Consider the following 20,854-nt stretch of genomic DNA (forward strand, 5'->3'; position numbering starts at 1 on the left):
AGGGTGACTGGGACTGAGACAGTGAGTTACAGGGTGACTGTGGGGGTGAGACAGTGAGTTACAGGGTGACTGGGACTGAGACAGTGAGTTACAGGGTGACTGTGGGGGTGTGACAGTGAGTTACAGGGTGACTGTGGGGGTGAGGCAGTGAGTTACAGGGTGACTGGGACTGATACAGTGAGTTACAGCTGACTGTGGGGGTGAGACAGTGAGTTACAGGGTGTCTGTGGGACTGAGACAGTGAGTTACAGGGTGACTGTGGGGGTGATGCAGTGAGTTACAGGGTGACTGTGGGGATGAGACAGTGAGTTACAGGGTGACTGTGGGGGTGATGCAGTGAGTTACAGGGTGACTGTGGGGGTGAGACAGTGAGTTACAGGGTGACTGTGGGGGTGAGACAGTGAGTTACAGGGTGACTGTGGGGGTGAGACAGTGAGTTACAGGGTGACTGGGGGTGAGACAGTGAGTTACAGGGTGACTGGGACTGAGACAGTGAGTTGCAGAGTGACTGTGGGACTGAGACAGTGAGTTACAGAATGTCTGTGGGGGAGAGACAGTGAGTTACAGGGTGACTGTGGGACCGACAGTGAGTTACAGGGTGACTGTGGGACTGAGACTGTGAGTTACAGGGTGACTGTGGGGGTGAGACAGTGAGTTACAGGGTGACTGTGGGACTCAGACAGTGAGTTACAGGGTGACTGTGGGACTGAGACAGTGAGTTACAGGGTGACTGTGGGGGTGAGACAGTGAGTTACATGGTGTCTGTGGGACTGAGGCAGTGAGTTACAGGGTGACTGTGGGGGTGAGACAGTGAGTTACAGGGTGACTGGGGTTGAGACCGTGAGTTACAGGGTGACTGTGTGACTGAGACAGTGAGTTACAGGGTGACTGGGACTGAGACAGTGAGTTACAGGGTGACTGTGGGGGTGAGACAGTGAGTTACAGGGTGACTGTGGGACTGAGACAGCGAGTTACAGGGTGACTGTGGGACTGAGATAGTGAGTTACAGGGTGACTGTGGGGGTGAGACAGTGAGTTACAGGGTGACTGTGGGGGTGAGACAGTGAGTTACAGGGTGACTGTGGGGGTGAGACAGTGTGTTACAGGGTGACTGTGGGGGTGAGACAGTGAGTTACAGGGTGACTGTGGGGGTGAGACAGTCAGTTACAGGGTGACTGTGGGGGTGAGGCAGTGAGTTACAGGGTGACTGGGACTGAGACAGTGAGTTACAGGGTGACTGTGGGAGTGAGACAGTGAGTTACAGGGTGACTATGGGGGTGAGACAGTGAGTTACAGGGTGACTGTGGGACTGAGACAGTGAGTTACAGGGGGACTGTGGGGGTGAGACAGTGAGTTACAGGGTGACTGTGAGGGTGAGACAGTGAGTTACAGGGTGACTGTGGGGGTGAGACAGTGAGTTACAGGGTGACTGTGGGGGTGAGACACTGAGTTACAGGGTGACTGTGGGGGTCAGGCAGTGAGTTACAGGGTGACTGTGGGAGTGAGACAGTGAGTTACAGGGTGACTACGGGGGTGAGACAGTGAGTTACAGGGTGACTGGGGGTGAGACAGTGAGTTACAGGGTGACTGGGACTGAGACAGTGAGTTACAGGGTGACTGTGGGGGTGAGACAGTGAGTTACAGGGTGACTGTGGTGGTGAGACAGTGAGTTACAGGGTGACTGTGGGACTGAAACAGTGAGTTACAGGGTGACTGTGGGGCTGAGACAGTGAGTTACAGGGTGACTGTGGGACTGAGACAGTGAGTTACAGAGTGACTGTGGGGGTGAGACAGTGAGTTACAGGGTGACTGTGGGGGTGAGACAGTGAGTTACAGGGTGACTGTGGGGGTGAGACAGTGTGTTACAGGGTGACTGTGGGGGTGAGACAGTGAGTTACAGGGTGACTGTGGGGGTGAGACAGTCAGTTACAGGGTGACTGTGGGGGTGAGGCAGTGAGTTACAGGGTGACTGGGACTGAGACAGTGAGTTACAGGGTGACTGTGGGAGTGAGACAGTGAGTTACAGGGTGACTATGGGGGTGAGACAGTGAGTTACAGGGTGACTGTGGGACTGAGACAGTGAGTTACAGGGTGACTGTGGGGGTGAGACAGTGAGTTACAGGGTGACTGTGGGGGTGAGACAGTGAGTTACAGGGTGACTGTGGGGGTGAGACAGTGAGTTACAGGGTGATTGTGGGGGTGAGACAGTGAGTTACAGGGTGACTGTGGGGGTCAGGCAGTGAGTTACAGGGTGACTGTGGGAGTGAGACAGTGAGTTACAGGGTGACTACGGGGGTGAGACAGTGAGTTACAGGGTGACTGGGGGTGAGACAGTGAGTTACAGGGTGACTGGGACTGAGACAGTGAGTTACAGGGTGACTGTGGGGGTGAGACAGTGAGTTACAGGGTGACTGGGACTGAGACAGTGAGTTACAGGGTGACTGTGGGGGTGTGACAGTGAGTTACAGGGTGACTGTGGGGGTGAGGCAGTGAGTTACAGGGTGACTGGGACTGATACAGTGAGTTACAGCTGACTGTGGGGGTGAGACAGTGAGTTACAGGGTGTCTGTGGGACTGAGACAGTGAGTTACAGGGTGACTGTGGGGGTGATGCAGTGAGTAACAGGGTGACTGTGGGGATGAGACAGTGAGTTACAGGGTGACTGTGGGGGTGATGCAGTGAGTTACAGGGTGACTGTGGGGGTGAGACAGTGAGTTACAGGGTGACTGTGGGGGTGAGACAGTGAGTTACAGGGTGACTGTGGGGGTGAGACAGTGAGTTACAGGGTGACTGGGGGTGAGACAGTGAGTTACAGGGTGACTGGGACTGAGACAGTGAGTTGCAGAGTGACTGTGGGACTGAGACAGTGAGTTACAGAATGTTTGTGGGGGAGAGACAGTGAGTTACAGGGTGACTGTGGGACCGACAGTGAGTTACAGGGTGACTGTGGGACTGAGACTGTGAGTTACAGGGTGACTGTGGGGGTGAGACAGTGAGTTACAGGGTGACTGTGGGACTCAGACAGTGAGTTACAGGGTGACTGTGGGACTGAGACAGTGAGTTACAGGGTGACTGTGGGGGTGAGACAGTGAGTTACATGGTGTCTGTGGGACTGAGGCAGTGAGTTACAGGGTGACTGTGGGGGTGAGACAGTGAGTTACAGGGTGACTGGGGGTGAGACCGTGAGTTACAGGGTGACTGTGTGACTGAGACAGTGAGTTACAGGGTGACTGGGACTGAGACAGTGAGTTACAGGGTGACTGTGGGGGTGAGACAGTGAGTTACAGGGTGACTGTGGGACTGAGACAGCGAGTTACAGGGTGACTGTGGGACTGAGATAGTGAGTTACAGGGTGACTGTGGGGGTGAGACAGTGAGTTACAGGGTGACTGTGGGGGTGAGACAGTGAGTTACAGGGTGACTGTGGGGGTGAGACAGTGTGTTACAGGGTGACTGTGGGGGTGAGACAGTGAGTTACAGGGTGACTGTGGGGGTGAGACAGTCAGTTACAGGGTGACTGTGGGGGTGAGACAGTGAGTTACAGGGTGACTGGGACTGAGACAGTGAGTTACAGGGTGACTGTGGGAGTGAGACAGTGAGTTATAGGGTGACTATGGGGGTGAGACAGTGAGTTACAGGGTGACTGTGGGACTGAGACAGTGAGTTACAGGGGGACTGTGGGGGTGAGACAGTGAGTTACAGGGTGACTGTGGGGGTGAGACAGTGAGTTACAGGGTGACTGTGGGGGTGAGACAGTGAGTTACAGGGTGACTGTGGGCGTGAGACACTGAGTTACAGGGTGACTGTGGGGGTCAGGCAGTGAGTTACAGGGTGACTGTGGGAGTGAGACAGTGAGTTACAGGGTGACTACGGGGGTGAGACAGTGAGTTACAGGGTGACTGGGGGTGAGACAGTGAGTTACAGGGTGACTGGGGGTGAGACAGTGAGTTACAGGGTGACTGGGACTGAGACAGTGAGTTACAGGGTGACTGTGGGGGTGAGACAGTGAGTTACAGGGTGACTGTGGTGGTGAGACAGTGAGTTACAGGGTGACTGTGGGACTGAAACAGTGAGTTACAGGGTGACTGTGGTGGTGAGACAGTGAGTTACAGGGTGACTGTGGGGGTGAGACAGTCAGTTACAGGGTGACTGTGGGGGTGAGGCAGTGAGTTACAGGGTGACTGGGACTGAGACAGTGAGTTACAGGGTGACTGTGGGAGTGAGACAGTGAGTTACAGGGTGACTATGGGGGTGAGACAGTGAGTTACAGGGTGACTGTGGGACTGAGACAGTGAGTTACAGGGTGACTGTGGGGGTGAGACAGTGAGTTACAGGGTGACTGTGGGGGTGAGACAGTGAGTTACAGGGTGACTGTGGGGGTGAGACAGTGAGTTACAGGGTGACTGTGGGGGTGAGACACTGAGTTACAGGGTGACTGTGGGGGTCAGGCAGTGAGTTACAGGGTGACTGTGGGAGTGAGACAGTGAGTTACAGGGTGACTACGGGGGTGAGACAGTGAGTTACAGGGTGACTACGGGGGTGAGACAGTGAGTTACAGGGTGACTGGGGGTGAGACAGTGAGTTACAGGGTGACTGGGACTGAGACAGTGAGTTACAGGGTGACTGTGGGGGTGAGACAGTGAGTTACAGGGTGACTGTGGGGGTGAGACAGTGAGTTACAGGGTGACTGTGGGACTGAAACAGTGAGTTACAGGGTGACTGTGGGGCTGAGACAGTGAGTTACAGGGTGACTGTGGGACTGAGACAGTGAGTTACAGAGTGACTGTGGGGGTGAGACAGTGAGTTACAGGGTGACTGTGGGACTGAGACAGCGAGTTACAGGGTGACTGTGGGGGTGAGACAGTGAGTTACAGGGTGACTGTCGGGGTGAGACAGCGAGTTACAGGGTGACTGTGGGACTGAGACAGTGAATTACAGGGTGACTGTGGGACTGAGACAGTGAGTTACAGAGTGACTGTGGGGGTGAGACAGTGAGTTACAGGGTGACTTTGGGGGTGAGACACTGAGTTACAGGGTGACTGTGGGACTGAGACAGTGAGTTACAGAGTGACTGTGGGGGTGAGACAGTGAGTTACAGAGTGACTGTGGGGGTGAGACAGTGAGTTACAGGGTGATTGGGACTGAGACAGTGAGTTACAGGGTGACTGTGGGGGTGAGGCAGTGATTTATAGGGTTACAGTGGGGGGAAGACAGTGAATTACTGGGTGGCACGGTAGCACTGTGGTTAGCACTGTTGCTTCATAGTGCCAGGGACCCGGGTTCGATTCCCGGCGTGGGTCACTGTCTGTGCGCAGTGTGCACGCTGCCTCTGTGTCCGCGTGGGTTTCCTCCGGCTCAGTGAATTACAGGGTGACTGTGGGACTGAGACAGTGAGTTACAGGGTGACTGTGGGGGTGAGACAGTGAGTTACATGGTGTCTGTGGGACTGAGGCAGTGAGTTACAGGGTGACTGTGGGGGTGAGACAGTGAGTTACAGGGTGACTGGGGGTGAGACCGTGAGTTACAGGGTGACTGTGTGACTGAGACAGTGAGTTACAGGGTGACTGGGACTGAGACAGTGAGTTACAGGGTGACTGTGGGGGTGAGACAGTGAGTTACAGGGTGACTGTGGGACTGAGACAGCGAGTTACAGGGTGACTGTGGGACTGAGATAGTGAGTTACAGGGTGACTGTGGGGGTGAGACAGTGAGTTACAGGGTGACTGTGGGGGTGAGACAGTGAGTTACAGGGTGACTGTGGGGGTGAGACAGTGTGTTACAGGGTGACTGTGGGGGTGAGACAGTGAGTTACAGGGTGACTGTGGGGGTGAGACAGTCAGTTACAGGGTGACTGTGGGGGTGAGGCAGTGAGTTACAGGGTGACTGGGACTGAGACAGTGAGTTACAGGGTGACTGTTGGAGTGAGACAGTGAGTTACAGGGTGACTATGGGGGTGAGACAGTGAGTTACAGGGTGACTGTGGGACTGAGACAGTGAGTTACAGGGGGACTGTGGGGGTGAGACAGTGAGTTACAGGGTGACTGTGGGGGTGAGACAGTGAGTTACAGGGTGACTGTGGGGGTCAGGCAGTGAGTTACAGGGTGACTGTGGGAGTGAGACAGTGAGTTACAGGGTGACTACGGGGGTGAGACAGTGAGTTACAGGGTGACTGGGGGTGAGACAGTGAGTTACAGGGTGACTGGGACTGAGACAGTGAGTTACAGGGTGACTGTGGGGGTGAGACAGTGAGTTACAGGGTGACTGTGGTGGTGAGACAGTGAGTTACAGGCTGACTGTGGGACTGAAACAGTGAGTTACAGGGTGACTGTGGGGCTGAGACAGTGAGTTACAGGGTGACTGTGGGACTGAGACAGTGAGTTACAGAGTGACTGTGGGGGTGAGACAGTGAGTTACAGGGTGACTGTGGGACTGAGACAGCGAGTTACAGGGTGACTGTGGGACTGAGATAGTGAGTTACAGGGTGACTGGGGGTGCAACAGTGAGTTACCGGGTGTCTGTGGGACTGAGACAGTGAGTTACAGGGTGACTCTGGGACTGAGACTGTGAGTTACAGGGTGATTGTGGGGGTGAGGCAGTGAGTTACAGGGTGACTGTGGGACTGAGACAGTGAGTTACAGGGTGACTGGGGGTGAGACAGTGAGTTACAGGGTGACTGGGACTGAGACAGTGAGTTACAGGGTGACTGTGGGGGTGTGACAGTGAGTTACAGGGTGACTGTGGGGGTGAGGCAGTGAGTTACAGGGTGACTGGGACTGATACAGTGAGTTACAGCTGACTGTGGGGGTGAGACAGTGAGTTACAGGGTGTCTGTGGGACTGAGACAGTGAGTTACAGGGTGACTGTGGGGGTGATGCAGTGAGTTACAGGGTGACTGTGGGGATGAGACAGTGAGTTACAGGGTGACTGTGGGGGTGATGCAGTGAGTTACAGGGTGACTGTGGGGGTGAGACAGTGAGTTACAGGGTGACTGTGGGGGTGAGACAGTGAGTTGCAGGGTGACTGTGGGGGTGAGACAGTGAGTTACAGGGTGACTGGGGGTGAGACAGTGAGTTACAGGGTGACTGAGACTGAGACAGTGAGTTGCAGAGTGACTGTGGGACTGAGACAGTGAGTTACAGAATGTCTGTGGGGGAGAGACAGTGAGTTACAGGGTGACTGTGGGACCGACAGTGAGTTACAGGGTGACTGTGGGACTGAGACTGTGAGTTACAGGGTGACTGTGGGGGTGAGACAGTGAGTTACAGGGTGACTGTGGGACTCAGACAGTGAGTTACAGGGTGACTGTGGGACTGAGACAGTGAGTTACAGGGTGACTGTGGGGGTGAGACAGTGAGTTACATGGTGTCTGTGGGACTGAGGCAGTGAGTTACAGGGTGACTGTGGGGGTGAGACAGTGAGTTACAGGGTGACTGGGGGTGAGACCGTGAGTTACAGGGTGACTGTGTGACTGAGACAGTGAGTTACAGGGTGACTGGGACTGAGACAGTGAGTTACAGGGTGACTGTGGGGGTGAGACAGTGAGTTACAGGGTGACTGTGGGACTGAGACAGCGAGTTACAGGGTGACTGTGGGACTGAGATAGTGAGTTACAGGGTGACTGTGGGGGTGAGACAGTGAGTTACAGGGTGACTGTGGGGGTGAGACAATGAGTTACAGGGTGACTGTGGGGGTGAGACAGTGTGTTACAGGGTGACTGTGGTGGTGAGACAGTGAGTTACAGGGTGACTGTGGGGGTGAGACAGTCAGTTACAGGGTGACTGTGGGGGTGAGGCAGTGAGTTACAGGGTGACTGGGACTGAGACAGTGAGTTACAGGGTGACTGTGGGAGTGAGACAGTGAGTTACAGGGTGACTATGGGGGTGAGACAGTGAGTTACAGGGTGACTGTGGGACTGAGACAGTGAGTTACAGGGTGACTGTGGGGGTGAGACAGTGAGTTACAGGGTGACTGTGGGGGTGAGACAGTGAGTTACAGGGTGACTGTGGGGGTGAGACAGTGAGTTACAGGGTGACTGTGGGGGTGAGACACTGAGTTACAGGGTGACTGTGGGGGTCAGGCAGTGAGTTACAGGGTGACTGTGGGAGTGAGACAGTGAGTTACAGGGTGACTACGGGGGTGAGACAGTGAGTTACAGGGTGACTACGGGGGTGAGACAGTGAGTTACAGGGTGACTGGGGGTGAGACAGTGAGTTACAGGGTGACTGGGACTGAGACAGTGAGTTACAGGGTGACTGTGGGGGTGAGACAGTGAGTTACAGGGTGACTGTGGGGGTGAGACAGTGAGTTACAGGGTGACTGTGGGACTGAAACAGTGAGTTACAGGGTGACTGTGGGGCTGAGACAGTGAGTTACAGGGTGACTGTGGGACTGAGACAGTGAGTTACAGAGTGACTGTGGGGGTGAGACAGTGAGTTACAGGGTGACTGTGGGACTGAGACAGCGAGTTACAGGGTGACTGTGGGGGTGAGACAGTGAGTTACAGGGTGACTGTCGGGGTGAGACAGCGAGTTACAGGTTGACTGTGGGACTGAGACAGTGAGTTGCAGGGTGACTGTGGGGGTGAGACAGTGAGTTACAGGGTGACTGTGGGACTGAGACAGCGAGTTACAGGGTGACTGTGGGACTGAGACAGTGAGTTACAGGGTGACTGTGGGGGTGAGACAGTGAGTTACAGGGTGACTGTGGGACTGAGACAGTGAGTTACAGGGTGACTTTGGGGGTGAGACACTGAGTTACAGGGTGACTGTGGGACTGAGACAGTGAGTTACAGAGTGACTGTGGGGGTGAGACAGTGAGTTACAGGGTGATTGGGACTGAGACAGTGAGTTACAGGGTGACTGTGGGGGTGAGGCAGTGATTTATAGGGTTACAGTGGGGGGAAGACAGTGAATTACTGGGTGGCCCGGTAGCACTGTGGTTAGCACTGTTGCTTCATAGTGCCAGGGACCCGGGTTCGATTCCCGGCGTGGGTCACTGTCTGTGCGCAGTGTGCACGCTGCCTCTGTGTCCGCGTGGGTTTCCTCCGGCTCAGTGAATTACAGGGTGACTGTGGGACTGAGACAGTGCGTTACAGGTGACTGTGGGGGTGAGACAGTGATTTACAGGGTGACTGGGATTCCTCCCACAAGTCCTGAAAGACTTGCTGTTAGGTAATTTGGACCTTCTGAATTCTCACTCTGTGTACCCGAACAGGCGCCGGAGTGTGGCGACTAGGGGATTTTCACAGTAACCTCATTGCAGTTACTGTCACAAGTCTACTTGTGACAATAAAGATTATTATTATTAAGACATTGAGCTTCAGGGTGACTGTGGAGTCAGACAGTGGGGACCATTTGTTGTTTTGATTTCCTACTGAAAGAGCATTTTGTTCTTCGTCAGGTGATTGTGCAGAATTATAACACGGTGCTGACACTCTCTCACTTGTATCAGTCTTCTGATGCGCTTCTGATTCATGAGAATGACACTGTTCACAAGATCTGCTCCCAGCTGATGAATGTAAAGCAGATTTCCTTCGCAGACATCAATCAAGTCATTGCTCACCAGCTCGGCAGTATCTTACAGCCAGCATACACCAGGTGGAGTGCTTCACAATATGCTTCAAATCCTCTTGGTAAGAAGTAAATTAGTTTTGTTGACTTTCCCAGGCTTTATAATCTCGTATCATTCCAGTCGTCAGGTAAATAAAATGTAACCTATTTGTATTTACTAAAGGAAAGGGATTTTTTTTGTCTCTATGTGACAGGCACTTTATTATATGATTTTAAATTTTTTTTTAAATGCCCATCCCTAATTGCCCTTGCACCGAGTGGCTTGCTAGGCCATTTCATTCACATATAGGCCAGACGAGGTAAGGACGGCAGATTTCCTTTGCAAAAGGACATTAGTATCCAGATGGGTTTTTACAAAAATCGACCAGGTTTTCATGGCCACCATTTGACTTTTACTTTCAGATTTTTATTGAATTCAAATTTCACCACCTGCCATGGTAGGATTCAATCCAAGTTGCCTGAAATTTACCCTGGGTCACTGGATTGCTAGTCCAGTGACAATACCACCACCGCTTTACTTCTATCATTCCTCTACAAGGTTGAATGTTTCAACCAATTTCTGTACCCTTTGACCACATTGCAAAGCCAGTGATTACTGATGTGGAATGTTTGGGTTAATCACCCCAATCCCCATAATGTGCTTACATGGTCTCTCTGACGAACGCACTTACTCTTAGTTGCACAAAAGCACTCTTTCCCTTTGTTTGGTGCTGACTCATGCTCATTATCTCTCACACTCTTTCTCACTGTGCTCACCCCAGTCCAACGCCGGCATCTCCACATCATGACTCTTTCTCATGAACAGTCTCTTGCAGACTCCCCCTTACATGCATGGTCTCTGTCTTACATTTGGGCATAAGAGCACACTTCTTCTCTTGTTGGGTCTCTTATTTAATTGGTTTGCATTAACATCCACATTATCATGTGGCTAAAGTTTCTTTGGGGTTTGCCTTTCCTCAGACCCCGTCACCAGAAACAGCACAATAATTATCGTAACATTTTATACAATTACTTTGTGTGTACCAGGATGTCTCTGAATATTTCAAATAATGGTGTCTGGTTTCCTCTGTCTAAAATTGAGACAAGAAAGTCCTCCTGGTCCGTTGAACCTGTCCCAAACGATTGGGCCACTCTCCATGCAGACACTCCCCACCACACCCTCAGCCACAGGATCTGCTGGAAGAGACAAAAACAATCAGATAAAAACCCTGTGCAATTTGCAGGGGAGGGGGGATGCCTGGAAAATTCCTTTCCACTCCATTTGGCGGTCAAAACTAAAAGATCACCCTGCCCCTGATTAATATCTGGCTGTTGTACCATTGCTAAAAGGTGCTTTTTGCCTCAAACTAAAACAAACTCTTGCTTGAAGAAATTCAGTGAGTCAGTGACCCCTGCACTAGCTGCCTGTCCCAGAGACTGCACTCTCTGGGAAAAGAGCAATTTCATGATATCTAATCTAGACCGGATCTTAAACAACGTAAAACTCTCTAAACTATTGGATCAAGTTGCCAACTCAAACAGAATCTATTTGTGATGTTTTCTTGTAAATCTCAATCCGATCACCACATAATTTTCTGTTTTGTATACTGCTGGAGGAAGTGGTTTCTCAGGGAGTGCAGCAAGGGCCAGGTCCATGGCACCACAAGTGATTCAGTTGCACGGGGTGAGGGTGGAGAAAAAAAAAGTGGAAGAGTAATAGTGATAGGGGATCCTCTGCGGAGTACAATTGATGGGCCGAATTACCTACGTTTGCTCTGATGTCTCTTGTAAGTGGAACATATCTGTGGCTGCAGATGTGACACCAGGATGGTATGTTGCCTCCCTGATGCCAGGGTTAAAGATGTCACTGAGCATCTGCAGGACTTTCTGAAGGGTGAACAGCCAGAGGTTGTGGTCCATATTGTACAAACAACATAGGTAAAAAGAGTGATGCGGTCATTCAAGCCGAATCTAGGGAGCTAGGAAATGAAGAGCAGGATCTCGGGATTACTCCTCGTGCCACCTGCTAGCGAGATCAGGAATAGAAAATAGACCAGTTAAATGCTGGAGAAATGGTATTGGGGAGGGACTTAGATTCCTGAGACATTGAGACCAATTCTGCAGAAGATTGGACGTGTACCAGGTGGACTGCTTGCACCCCAGCAGGACCGGGACCAATATCATCGCATGGTATTCACCAGTGCTGTAGGGGAGGGATTAAACTGAGTAATAGGAGCCTGGGTAAGCAGGGGCGACAAGAGGGAAACAAAGATAGCAATGAAAGTAGAAGAAAAAGTGAAAGACAAGGAGAATGGTGAACTCAGGAATCTGATGTTGATGTTTCCTGATATGGGCTTCCATGTTGCAATTCCTGAGTTGATAGGACAGCATCATGTACCCTTTTATCAAGTGTCCGGCAGAAGGTTTCTTTTTAATTCATCCACAGAGTGTGGGCATCGCTGGCAGGGCCAGCATTTAATACTCATTCCTAATTGCCCTTGAACTGAGTGACTCACCCAACTTTCCATGTCAGAGGACATTTAAGAGTCAGCCACGTTACTGAGGGTGTGGACTCACAGGTAGGCCAGACCAGGTAAGGACGGCAGATTTCCTTCCCTGAAGGACATTAGTGAACCAGATGGGTTCTCAGGACAATCTTCAATGGTTTCATGGTCATAGAATCATAGAAGTTTACAGCATGGAAACAGGCCCTTCGGCCCAACCAGTCCATGCCGCCCAGTTTTTACCATTAAGCTAGTCCCAGTTGCCCGCACTTGGCCCATAACCCTCTATACCCATCTTACCCATGTAACTATCTAAATGCTTTTTAAAAGACACAATTGTACCCGCCACTATTACTACCTCTGGCAGCACATTCCAGACACTCACTACCCTCTGAGTGAAGAAATTGCCCCTCTGGGCCCTTCTGAATCTCTCCCCTCTCACCTTAAACCTATGCCCTCTAGTTTTAGACTCTCCTACCTTTGGGAAAAGATGTTGACTATCTACCTTATCTATGCCCCTCATTATTTTATAGACCTCTATAAGATCACCCCTAAGCCTCCTACGCTCCAGGGAAAAAAGTCCCAGTCTATCCAGTCTCTCCTTATAACTCGAACCATCAAGTCCCGGTAACATCCTAGTAAATCCTTTCTGCACTCTTTCTAGTTTAATAATGTCCTTTCTATAATAGGGTGACCAGAACTGCACACAGTATTCCAAGTGTGGCCGTACCAATGTCTTGTACAACTTCAACAAGACGTCCCAACTCCTGTATTCAATGTTCTGACCAATGAAACCAAGCATGCCGAATGCCTTCTTCACCACCCTGTCCACCTGCGACTCCACCTTCAAGGAGCTATGAACCTGTACTCCTAGATTTCTTTGTTCTATAACTCTCCCCAACGCCATACCATTAACTGAGTAGGTCCTGGCCTGATTCGATCTGCCAAAATGCATCACCTCACAGTTATCTAAATTAAACTCCATCTGCCATTCGTCGGCCCACTGGCCTAATTGATCAAGATCCCGTTGCAATCCTAGATAACCTTCTTCAGTATCCACTGTGCCACCAATCTTGGTGTCATCTGCAAACTTACTAACCATGCCTCCTAAATTCTCATCCAAATCATTAATATAAATCACAAATAACAGTGGACCCAGCACCGATCCCTGAGGCACACCACTGGTCACAGGCCTCCAGTTTGAAAAACAACCCTCTACAACCGCCTTCTGTCGTCCAGCCAATTTTGAATCCAATTGGCAACCTCACCCTGGATCCCGTGAGCTTTAACCTTCTGCAACAACCTACCATGCGGTACCTTGTCAAAGGCTTTGCTAAAGTCCATGTAGACAACGTCTACTGCACTGCCCTCATCTACCTTCTTGGTCACCCCCTCAAAAAACTCAATCAAATTTGTGAGACATGATTTTCCACGCACAAAGCCATGCTGACTGCCCCGAATCAGTCCTTGCCTCTCTAAATGCTTGTAGATCCTGTCTCTCAGAATACCTTCTAGCAACTTACCTACTATAGACGTTAGGCTCACCGGTCTGTAGTTCCCAGGCTTTTCCCTGCTGCCCTTCTTAAACAAGGGCACAACATTCGCCACTCTCCAATCTTCAGGCACCTCACCTGTGGCTGCCGATGATTCAAATATCTCTGTTAGGGGACCCGCAATTTCCTCCCTAGCCTCCCACAACATCCTGGGATACATTTCATCAGGTCCCGGGGATTTATCTACCTTGATGCGCTTTAAGATTTCCAGCACCTCCTCCTCTGTAATATGCACACTTCTCAAGACATCACTATTTATTTCCCTTAGTTTCCTAACATCCATGCCTTTCTCCACCGTGAATACCGATGAGAAATATTCATTCAGGATCTCACCCAACTCTTGTGGCTCTGCACATAGATGTCCTTGTTGATCCTTAAGAGGTCCTACTCTGTCCCTAGTTACTCTTTTCCCCTTTATGTATCTATAGAAGCTCTTTGGATTCTCCTTTGCATTATTTGCCAAAGCAATTTCATGTCCCCTTTTTGCCCTCCTGATTTCCCTCTTAACTCTATTTCGACAATCTCTATACTCTTCAAGGGATCCACTTGATCCCAGTTGTTTATGTACGTCATATGCCTCCTTCTTTTTGACCAGAGTGTCAATATCTCGAGTCATCCAGGGTTCCCTACTTCTACCAGCCTTGCCCTTCACTCTAAAGGGAATGTGCTTACCCTGAACCCTGGTTAACACATTTTTAAAAGCCTCCCATTTACCAGCCGTCCCTTTGCCTGCCAACAGTCTCCCCCAATCTACCTCTGAAAGTTCCTGTCTGATACCATCAAAATTGGCCTTGCCCCAATTAAGAATTTTAACTCTTGGGCCAGACCTATCATTCTCCATAGCTATCTTAAAACTAATGGAGTTATGGTCACTTGTCCCAAAGTGATCCCTCACGAACACTTCTGTCACTTGCCCTTCCTTATTTCCCAAGACAAGGTCAAGTTTTGCCCCCTCTCTAGTCGGTCCATCCACATACTGAATGAGAAATTCCTCCTGAATACACTCAACAAATTTCCCTCCATCCAAGCCCCTAATGCTATGGCTGTCCCAGTCAATGTTGGGAAAGTTAAAGTCCCCTACTATTACCACCCTATTTTTCTTGCAGCTATCTGTAATCTCCTTACATATTTGCTCCTCAATTTCCCGCTGACTATTTGGGGGCCTGTAGTACAGTCCTATCAAGGTGATCTCTCCCTTCTTATTTTTCAGTTCCACCCATATAGACTTAGTGGGCGAACCCTCGGATATATCCCCTCTAAGTACTGCCGTGATGTTCTCCCTAATCAAAAACGCCACTCCCCCTCCTCTCTTACCTCCTGTTCTATCCTTTCTATAGCATCTGTACCCCGGAACATTGAGCTGCCAGTCCTGCCCCTCCCTTAGCCATGTTTCAGTCATAGCTATAATATCCCAGTCCCATGTGCCCGTCCATGCCCTGAGTTCATCCGCTTTGCCCGTCAGGCCCCTTGCATTGAAATAAATGCAGTTTAATGTAGACTTTCCTTGCTCTCTGCCCTGCTTTCTCTGGTTGTGCTTTACACACTCTCCCTTCCTGCCTTTTGTTTCCGTCCCCACTGACTTCCTACATCGGTTCCCATCCCCCTGCCACATTAGTTTAAACCCTCCCCAACTGCACTAGCAAACACACCCCCGAGAACATTGGTTCCGGTCCCACTCAGATGCAGACCGTCCAATTTGTACAGGTCCCACCTCCCCCAGAACCGGTCCCAATGTCCCAGGAATTTGAAACCCTCCCTCTTGCACCATCTCTCATTGGACTTTTAATTCCAGATGTTTAAAAAATTCAAATTTCAACATCTGCTGTGGTGGGGATTCAAACCCGGGTCCCCAGAGCTTTACCTTTGGTCTCTGGATTACTAGTCCAGTGACAATACCACCATGTTAACACCTCCACTGTGACAAATGGCATCCAACATGAGATAAATTAAAAGATGACCTCTGTCAAAAAGATGGACATAAAGGGATGTCAGTGCCTTGCACGGATTGCCATTTTGCTCTTCATGCCGGGGGTTAAGAGTGGGAACAAAGAACAAAGAAAATTACAGCACAGGAACAGGCCCTTTGGCCCTCCCAGCCTGCGCCGATCCAGATCCTTTATCGAAACGTGTCGCCTATTTTCCAAGGATCTACTTCCCTCTGTTCCCCACCCATTCATATATCTGTCTAGATGCATCTTGAATGATGCTATAGTGCCAGCCTCTACCACCTCAAGGGAGTTAAGGAGAGAGTGGGAGTTAAGGAGAGAGTGGGAGTTAAGGAGAGAGTGGGAGTTAAGGAGCGAGTGAAGATCAAGGAGAAATGGGAAGAGAAGTTGGGAGGGGAGATCAATTGGGGAGTATGGAGTGAGGCACTGCGTAGGGTAAACGGGACCTCCTCTTGTGCAAGGATGAGCCTGATAGAGTTTAAAGTGAATGGTGCTCAGGGTGCATATGACACGGGCGAGAATGAGTGGGTTCTTTCAGGGGGTTGCAGATGAGTGTGAGAGGTGTGGGTGGGTGCCAGCGAATCACTGGGTTTTGTGGTTGCTGAAAATTGGGAAGATTCTGGGCGGGAATGTTCATGGTCTTAGCCGGGATAGTGGAGGAGGAGGTGGACCCAGACCCTTTGGTGTGGGGTTTCAGAGAAGTCGGAGCTCATGGAGAGGAGGAAGGCCGATGTTGTGGCCTGCGCCTCTCTGATTGCACAGCTGCGAATTTTACTGGAGTGGTGTATTGGCATCGCCACCGGGGGGAGAGGCTTGGTTGGGTGACCTGTATGACTCCCTGCGGGTGTAGGAGATAAAATATGAGTTAAGGGGCTCTGCAGGGGGGTTTGGGAAAAGGTGGGGGAAGTTTGTGATCGTGTTTGAGGAGCTGTTCGTCGTGCGGGGGGTAGAGGGATGAAAAAGGGGAAATAATCTGTACAGACTGTATAGTTGATTGCTGGGAAGTATGTTTCCTGGGGTGTTTATTTGCTGTAACCTGTTTTGATACATGTTTGTAATAAAATACATTTTTAAAAAAAAATATATATAGGGCATCGGTAGTGAGTGTAAGGACGAATTGGGTGAGTTTGGGGTATTTTGGACTACATCATGAAACAAAGCAGGGGGGCCCCCTCCCCTCCGTTGCTTTTTGCCCTGGTGATAGAGCCACTGGCAGTGGCGCTTCGAGGAGTTGGGAAGGGATATTGCGAGAGGGCAGTGAGTGCGGGGGGGGGGGGAGCACAGGGTTCCGTTGTATGTGGACGATCTGCTGCTTTACATATCGGACCCACTGGGGTACATAAATAACAAAGAACAATACAGCACAGCGACAGGCCCTTCGGCCCTCCAAGCCTGCGCCGATCATGTGTCCTATCGAGACCAACCGCGTGTATCCTATACCCCATCTGTTCATGTGCCTATCCAGATAAGTCTTAAAGGTCGCTAACGTATCTGCCTCAACCACCTCACTTGGCCGTGCATTCCAGGCCACCACCACCCTCTGTGTAAAAAAAACTTCCCCCGCACATCTCCACTGAACCTTTCCCCCCTCACCTTGAACTTGTGCCTCCTTGTAATTGTCATTTCCGCCCTGGGAAAAAGCATCCCAACTGTTCACCCTATCTATACCCTAAATAATTTGATGAACTTCTATCAGGCCGCCCCTCGGCCTCCGTCTCTCTAGGGGGAACAATCCCAGTTTATTCAATCTCTCCTCATAGCTAATACCCTCCATGCCAAGCAACCTCCTGGTAAACCTTTGCTGTACTCTCTCCAAAGCCTCCACGTCCTTCTGGTAGTGGTGACCAGAATTGGACACAGTATTCCAAATGTGGCCGAACCAACGTTCTATATAACCGTAACACAATCTTCGAGCTGAACATCTTAGAGGAATTCGGCCTATTTATCAGATATAAATTAAACATGGGGAAGGGTGAGGTTTTACCGATCCAGGCAAGAAGGCAGGAGAGGTTGGGCGAGCTGTCGTTTAAAGTGGTGGGGACGAACTTTCGGTATCTGGGCATCCAGGTGGCGTGTGGATCAGAATGACTACACAAATTGAACTTGGTGCAGTTAGTTGAGCAAATGAAGGGGGACTTTAAGAGGTGGACTTGCTCCCGTTGTCACTGGTGGAGTGGGTGCATGCAGTAAAGATGACGGTACTCCTGAGGTTCTTATTTGTCTTTCAGAACATCCCGATCTTTATTCCAAAGGCCTTTTTTTTGGAAAATTACTGCTTTGATCTCGGGATTTGTGTGGGTGGGGAAATCCCCAGGGGTGAAGAACTACTTTTGGGCAGCGATTATAGTCCTGGTTAGGAAGTAGGTAGTGGGGGAGGGGTCGGCATGGGAGCAGATGGAGGCAGTCTTAGGGGCACTGTTGATGGCGCCTCTGCCATTCCCGCCAGCCAAGTTCTCCACAGGCCCGGTGGTGGTGGCGGCTCTGAGGGTGTTGGGACAGTGGCAGCAGCATCTGAGGTTGGAGGGTCCCTCGGTCTGGAAGAATTCAGAATATCCAATTCACCTAACAGCACATCTTTCGGGACTTGTGGGAGGAAACCGGAGCACCCGTAGGAAACCCACGCAGGCACGGGGAGAACGCGCAGACAGTGACCCAAGCCTGGAATCGAACCTGGGACCCTGGCCCTGTGAAGCAACAGTGCTCACCACTGTGCTACCGTGCAGGCCTAATATCATTTGCCTTTCTAACTGCTTGCTGTACTCGCATTGTTGCTTTCAGTGATTGATGTACAAGGACACCCAGGTCCCTTTGTATGTCAGCATTTCCCAATCTGTCACCATTCAAATAATACTCTGCCATTCTGTTACTCTGAAGTAGATAACGTCACACTTATCCAAGTTATACGGTGTCTACCATGCATTTGCCCACTCATTCAACTTGTCTAAATCGCCTTGAAGCCTCTTAAAATCATCCTTACATTCCCATCAAGTGGAAACAAACTTCGAAATGTTACATTTGTTTCCCTCATCCAAATCGTTGATGTATGTTGTGAATAGCTGGGCCGAAGCACAGAGTCCTGTGGTAGCAAATTACTCACCGCCTGCCACTCTGAAAAGATTTATTCATGCACTCTTTTCTGTCTGCTAACCAATTCTCAATTCATGCCAATATATTATCCCCAATCCCATGTACTTCAATTTTGCAAACTAACCTCGTAAGTGAGACTTTATGAAAAGCATTCTGAAAATCCAAATACACCACATCCACTAGGTTCCCCCTTATCCGTTCTACTAGTGACATCTTCAAAAAACTCCAGTAGGTTTATCAAACATGATTTCCCTTTCATAAATCCATGTTGACTTTGTCTTATCCCGTTGATGTTATCACATCCTTTCTAACAGACTCCAGCATGTTCCTTAATGCTGATGTGAGACTAACCAACCTGCAATTCCGTTTTCTCACTCCCTTCTTTTATTAGTGAGGATACATTTTCCACCCTCCAATTGGCCGGGACTGTCCAGAATCTACAGAATTTTGGAAGATGACAACCAACCATCCACTATTTCCATGGCCACCTCTTTTCGTACCTGGGGTTCTAGATTAGCAGGACCTGGGGATTTATCAGCTTTCAGTCCCATTAATTTTCAAGCATTTTGTTTACTAATACTGATTTCTTTCCATTCCTCCTTCTCACTAGACCCTTGGTTCCTTAGCATTTCTGGGAAGTTATTTGTGTCTCCTTCATGAAGAATTCCACTATGTTCTAGTCGCTGTTCTCTAAAGGATCCCACACAATAAGGTTATTAATTAACCCCTTCTCATTGCACAATACCAAATCTAAGATGGCTTGTTCCCTAGTTCATTCCTCGACATACTGGTCTAAAAAACATTTTGTACACACTCTACAAATTAATCCACCACTGCATTATTGCCAGTATGCTGGGGTAAAAGGTCACCCTGATTTCTGTAGCACCCTTGTTAAGTGCACCTCTAATTTCCTGCTTAATGCCGTCACCTACTTACCACTACCACTACCGTTTGGAAGCCTATCGCCAACTATTAATGTTTCCACTCCATGTTGCTTCTTAGCTCCACCCAGCCGAATTGTACATGTAGATTTTCTGAGCCAATATCCTCTTACTATTGCACTGATTTCATCCTTTACTAACGTCACCCCACCTCCTTTTCCTTTTTGCCTGTCCTTCCTAAACATTGAGTACCTTGAATATTGCATTCCCAGCCCTGGTCACCCTGCAGCCATGTCTCCTTAATGGTAATCATATCGCTCCCATTTACAATGATTTGTGCTGTTTATTCATCCACCTTATTCTGAAAACTATAATTTCTTAAATCTGTGCTGGATAATAATGAGCATCACACTTTAGACCATCGTGAATGATCCCACAGAGGCCAGCTCAATATTGCATGATGTTACTTCTTGCTGGACTCACTAAAATCCTATTATTACATCCAGTCTTTCCTCTCAGATCACAAATTCCATAACGCCCTTCGTTCTTTCTCCAACATGTGGGTTTTTAAAGCCAAGTTTGGCTTTGTCTAACTAATAATGATTTAATTCTTATTTCCTGCAATCTTTGCTGTTCTTTCACTCTGTGGCCTTCTTGCCTAAACAGCTCAATCCAACAGAAAATACTGTATCTTCACAGTCAGTGAAGATAACTACCCCCTCTAAGGCAACTAGGGATGGGCAATGAATGTTGGCCTACCTGCGACACACACGTCCCATGAATGAATAAAGAAAAGTTGCTTGTAGCTGACGTTTGCTTTTTTACCATCTGCAGGTGATCTGCTGGAAAGTTTGGTGACACATCCAGAGTATAAACTGCTAAGTCTGATGAACATCCCACAAATGTCTGACACATCTCTGCAATTCAGCACATTCACCTGGCCAGCTCTTATGAAGCATCTGCGACAAATGCTCATTGCCAACACTAAAATGGAAGCAGGTTAGTCATGGCTTCTCCAGAGCAATCAGCAACAACTTGCATTTATGTAGTACCTTTAACTTGGAAAAATATCCCAAATGTTACACGGGGGAGGAAGGAAAACATGAATACTGAGGCACGGGAGAGATTTTTTGGGTGGGGTACAAGCAGTAGGATTTAAGGAGGATCATCCAGGAGGTGAGGGAGTCAGCGAGGCAAAGGGTTTTGGGGAGGGGATATCTGAATGTGGGGCCTGGAAACTGATGGTGCAGTAACAAATGGCGTAACTGCCAGTGGAGGAGTTCACAAGGTGCTCAAGTGTCAGTGGAATGGAGAGTTATGGTGGGAGAGCATTGTAGG

The 20,854-nt window shown here is 49.7% G+C and overlaps 1 protein-coding gene across 3 annotated transcripts in view; it reads left to right on the forward strand.

Annotated features, from left to right (window-relative positions):
• LOC140428685 (tubulin delta chain-like) overlaps nt 1-20,854 on the forward strand; it is a 307,629-nt gene that overhangs the window by 268,711 nt on the left and 18,064 nt on the right. For all 3 annotated transcript variants that reach the window (XM_072515417.1, XM_072515418.1, XM_072515421.1), the window contains 2 exons: nt 9,397-9,628; nt 20,351-20,515. In XM_072515417.1, the coding sequence (XP_072371518.1) occupies nt 9,397-9,628; nt 20,351-20,515 (397 nt within the window). The remainder of the gene's footprint in view (nt 1-9,396; nt 9,629-20,350; nt 20,516-20,854) is intronic.

This window comes from Scyliorhinus torazame, chromosome 8, assembly GCF_047496885.1.
Source record: "Scyliorhinus torazame isolate Kashiwa2021f chromosome 8, sScyTor2.1, whole genome shotgun sequence".
NCBI classification, from domain to species: Eukaryota; Metazoa; Chordata; class Chondrichthyes; order Carcharhiniformes; family Scyliorhinidae; genus Scyliorhinus; species Scyliorhinus torazame.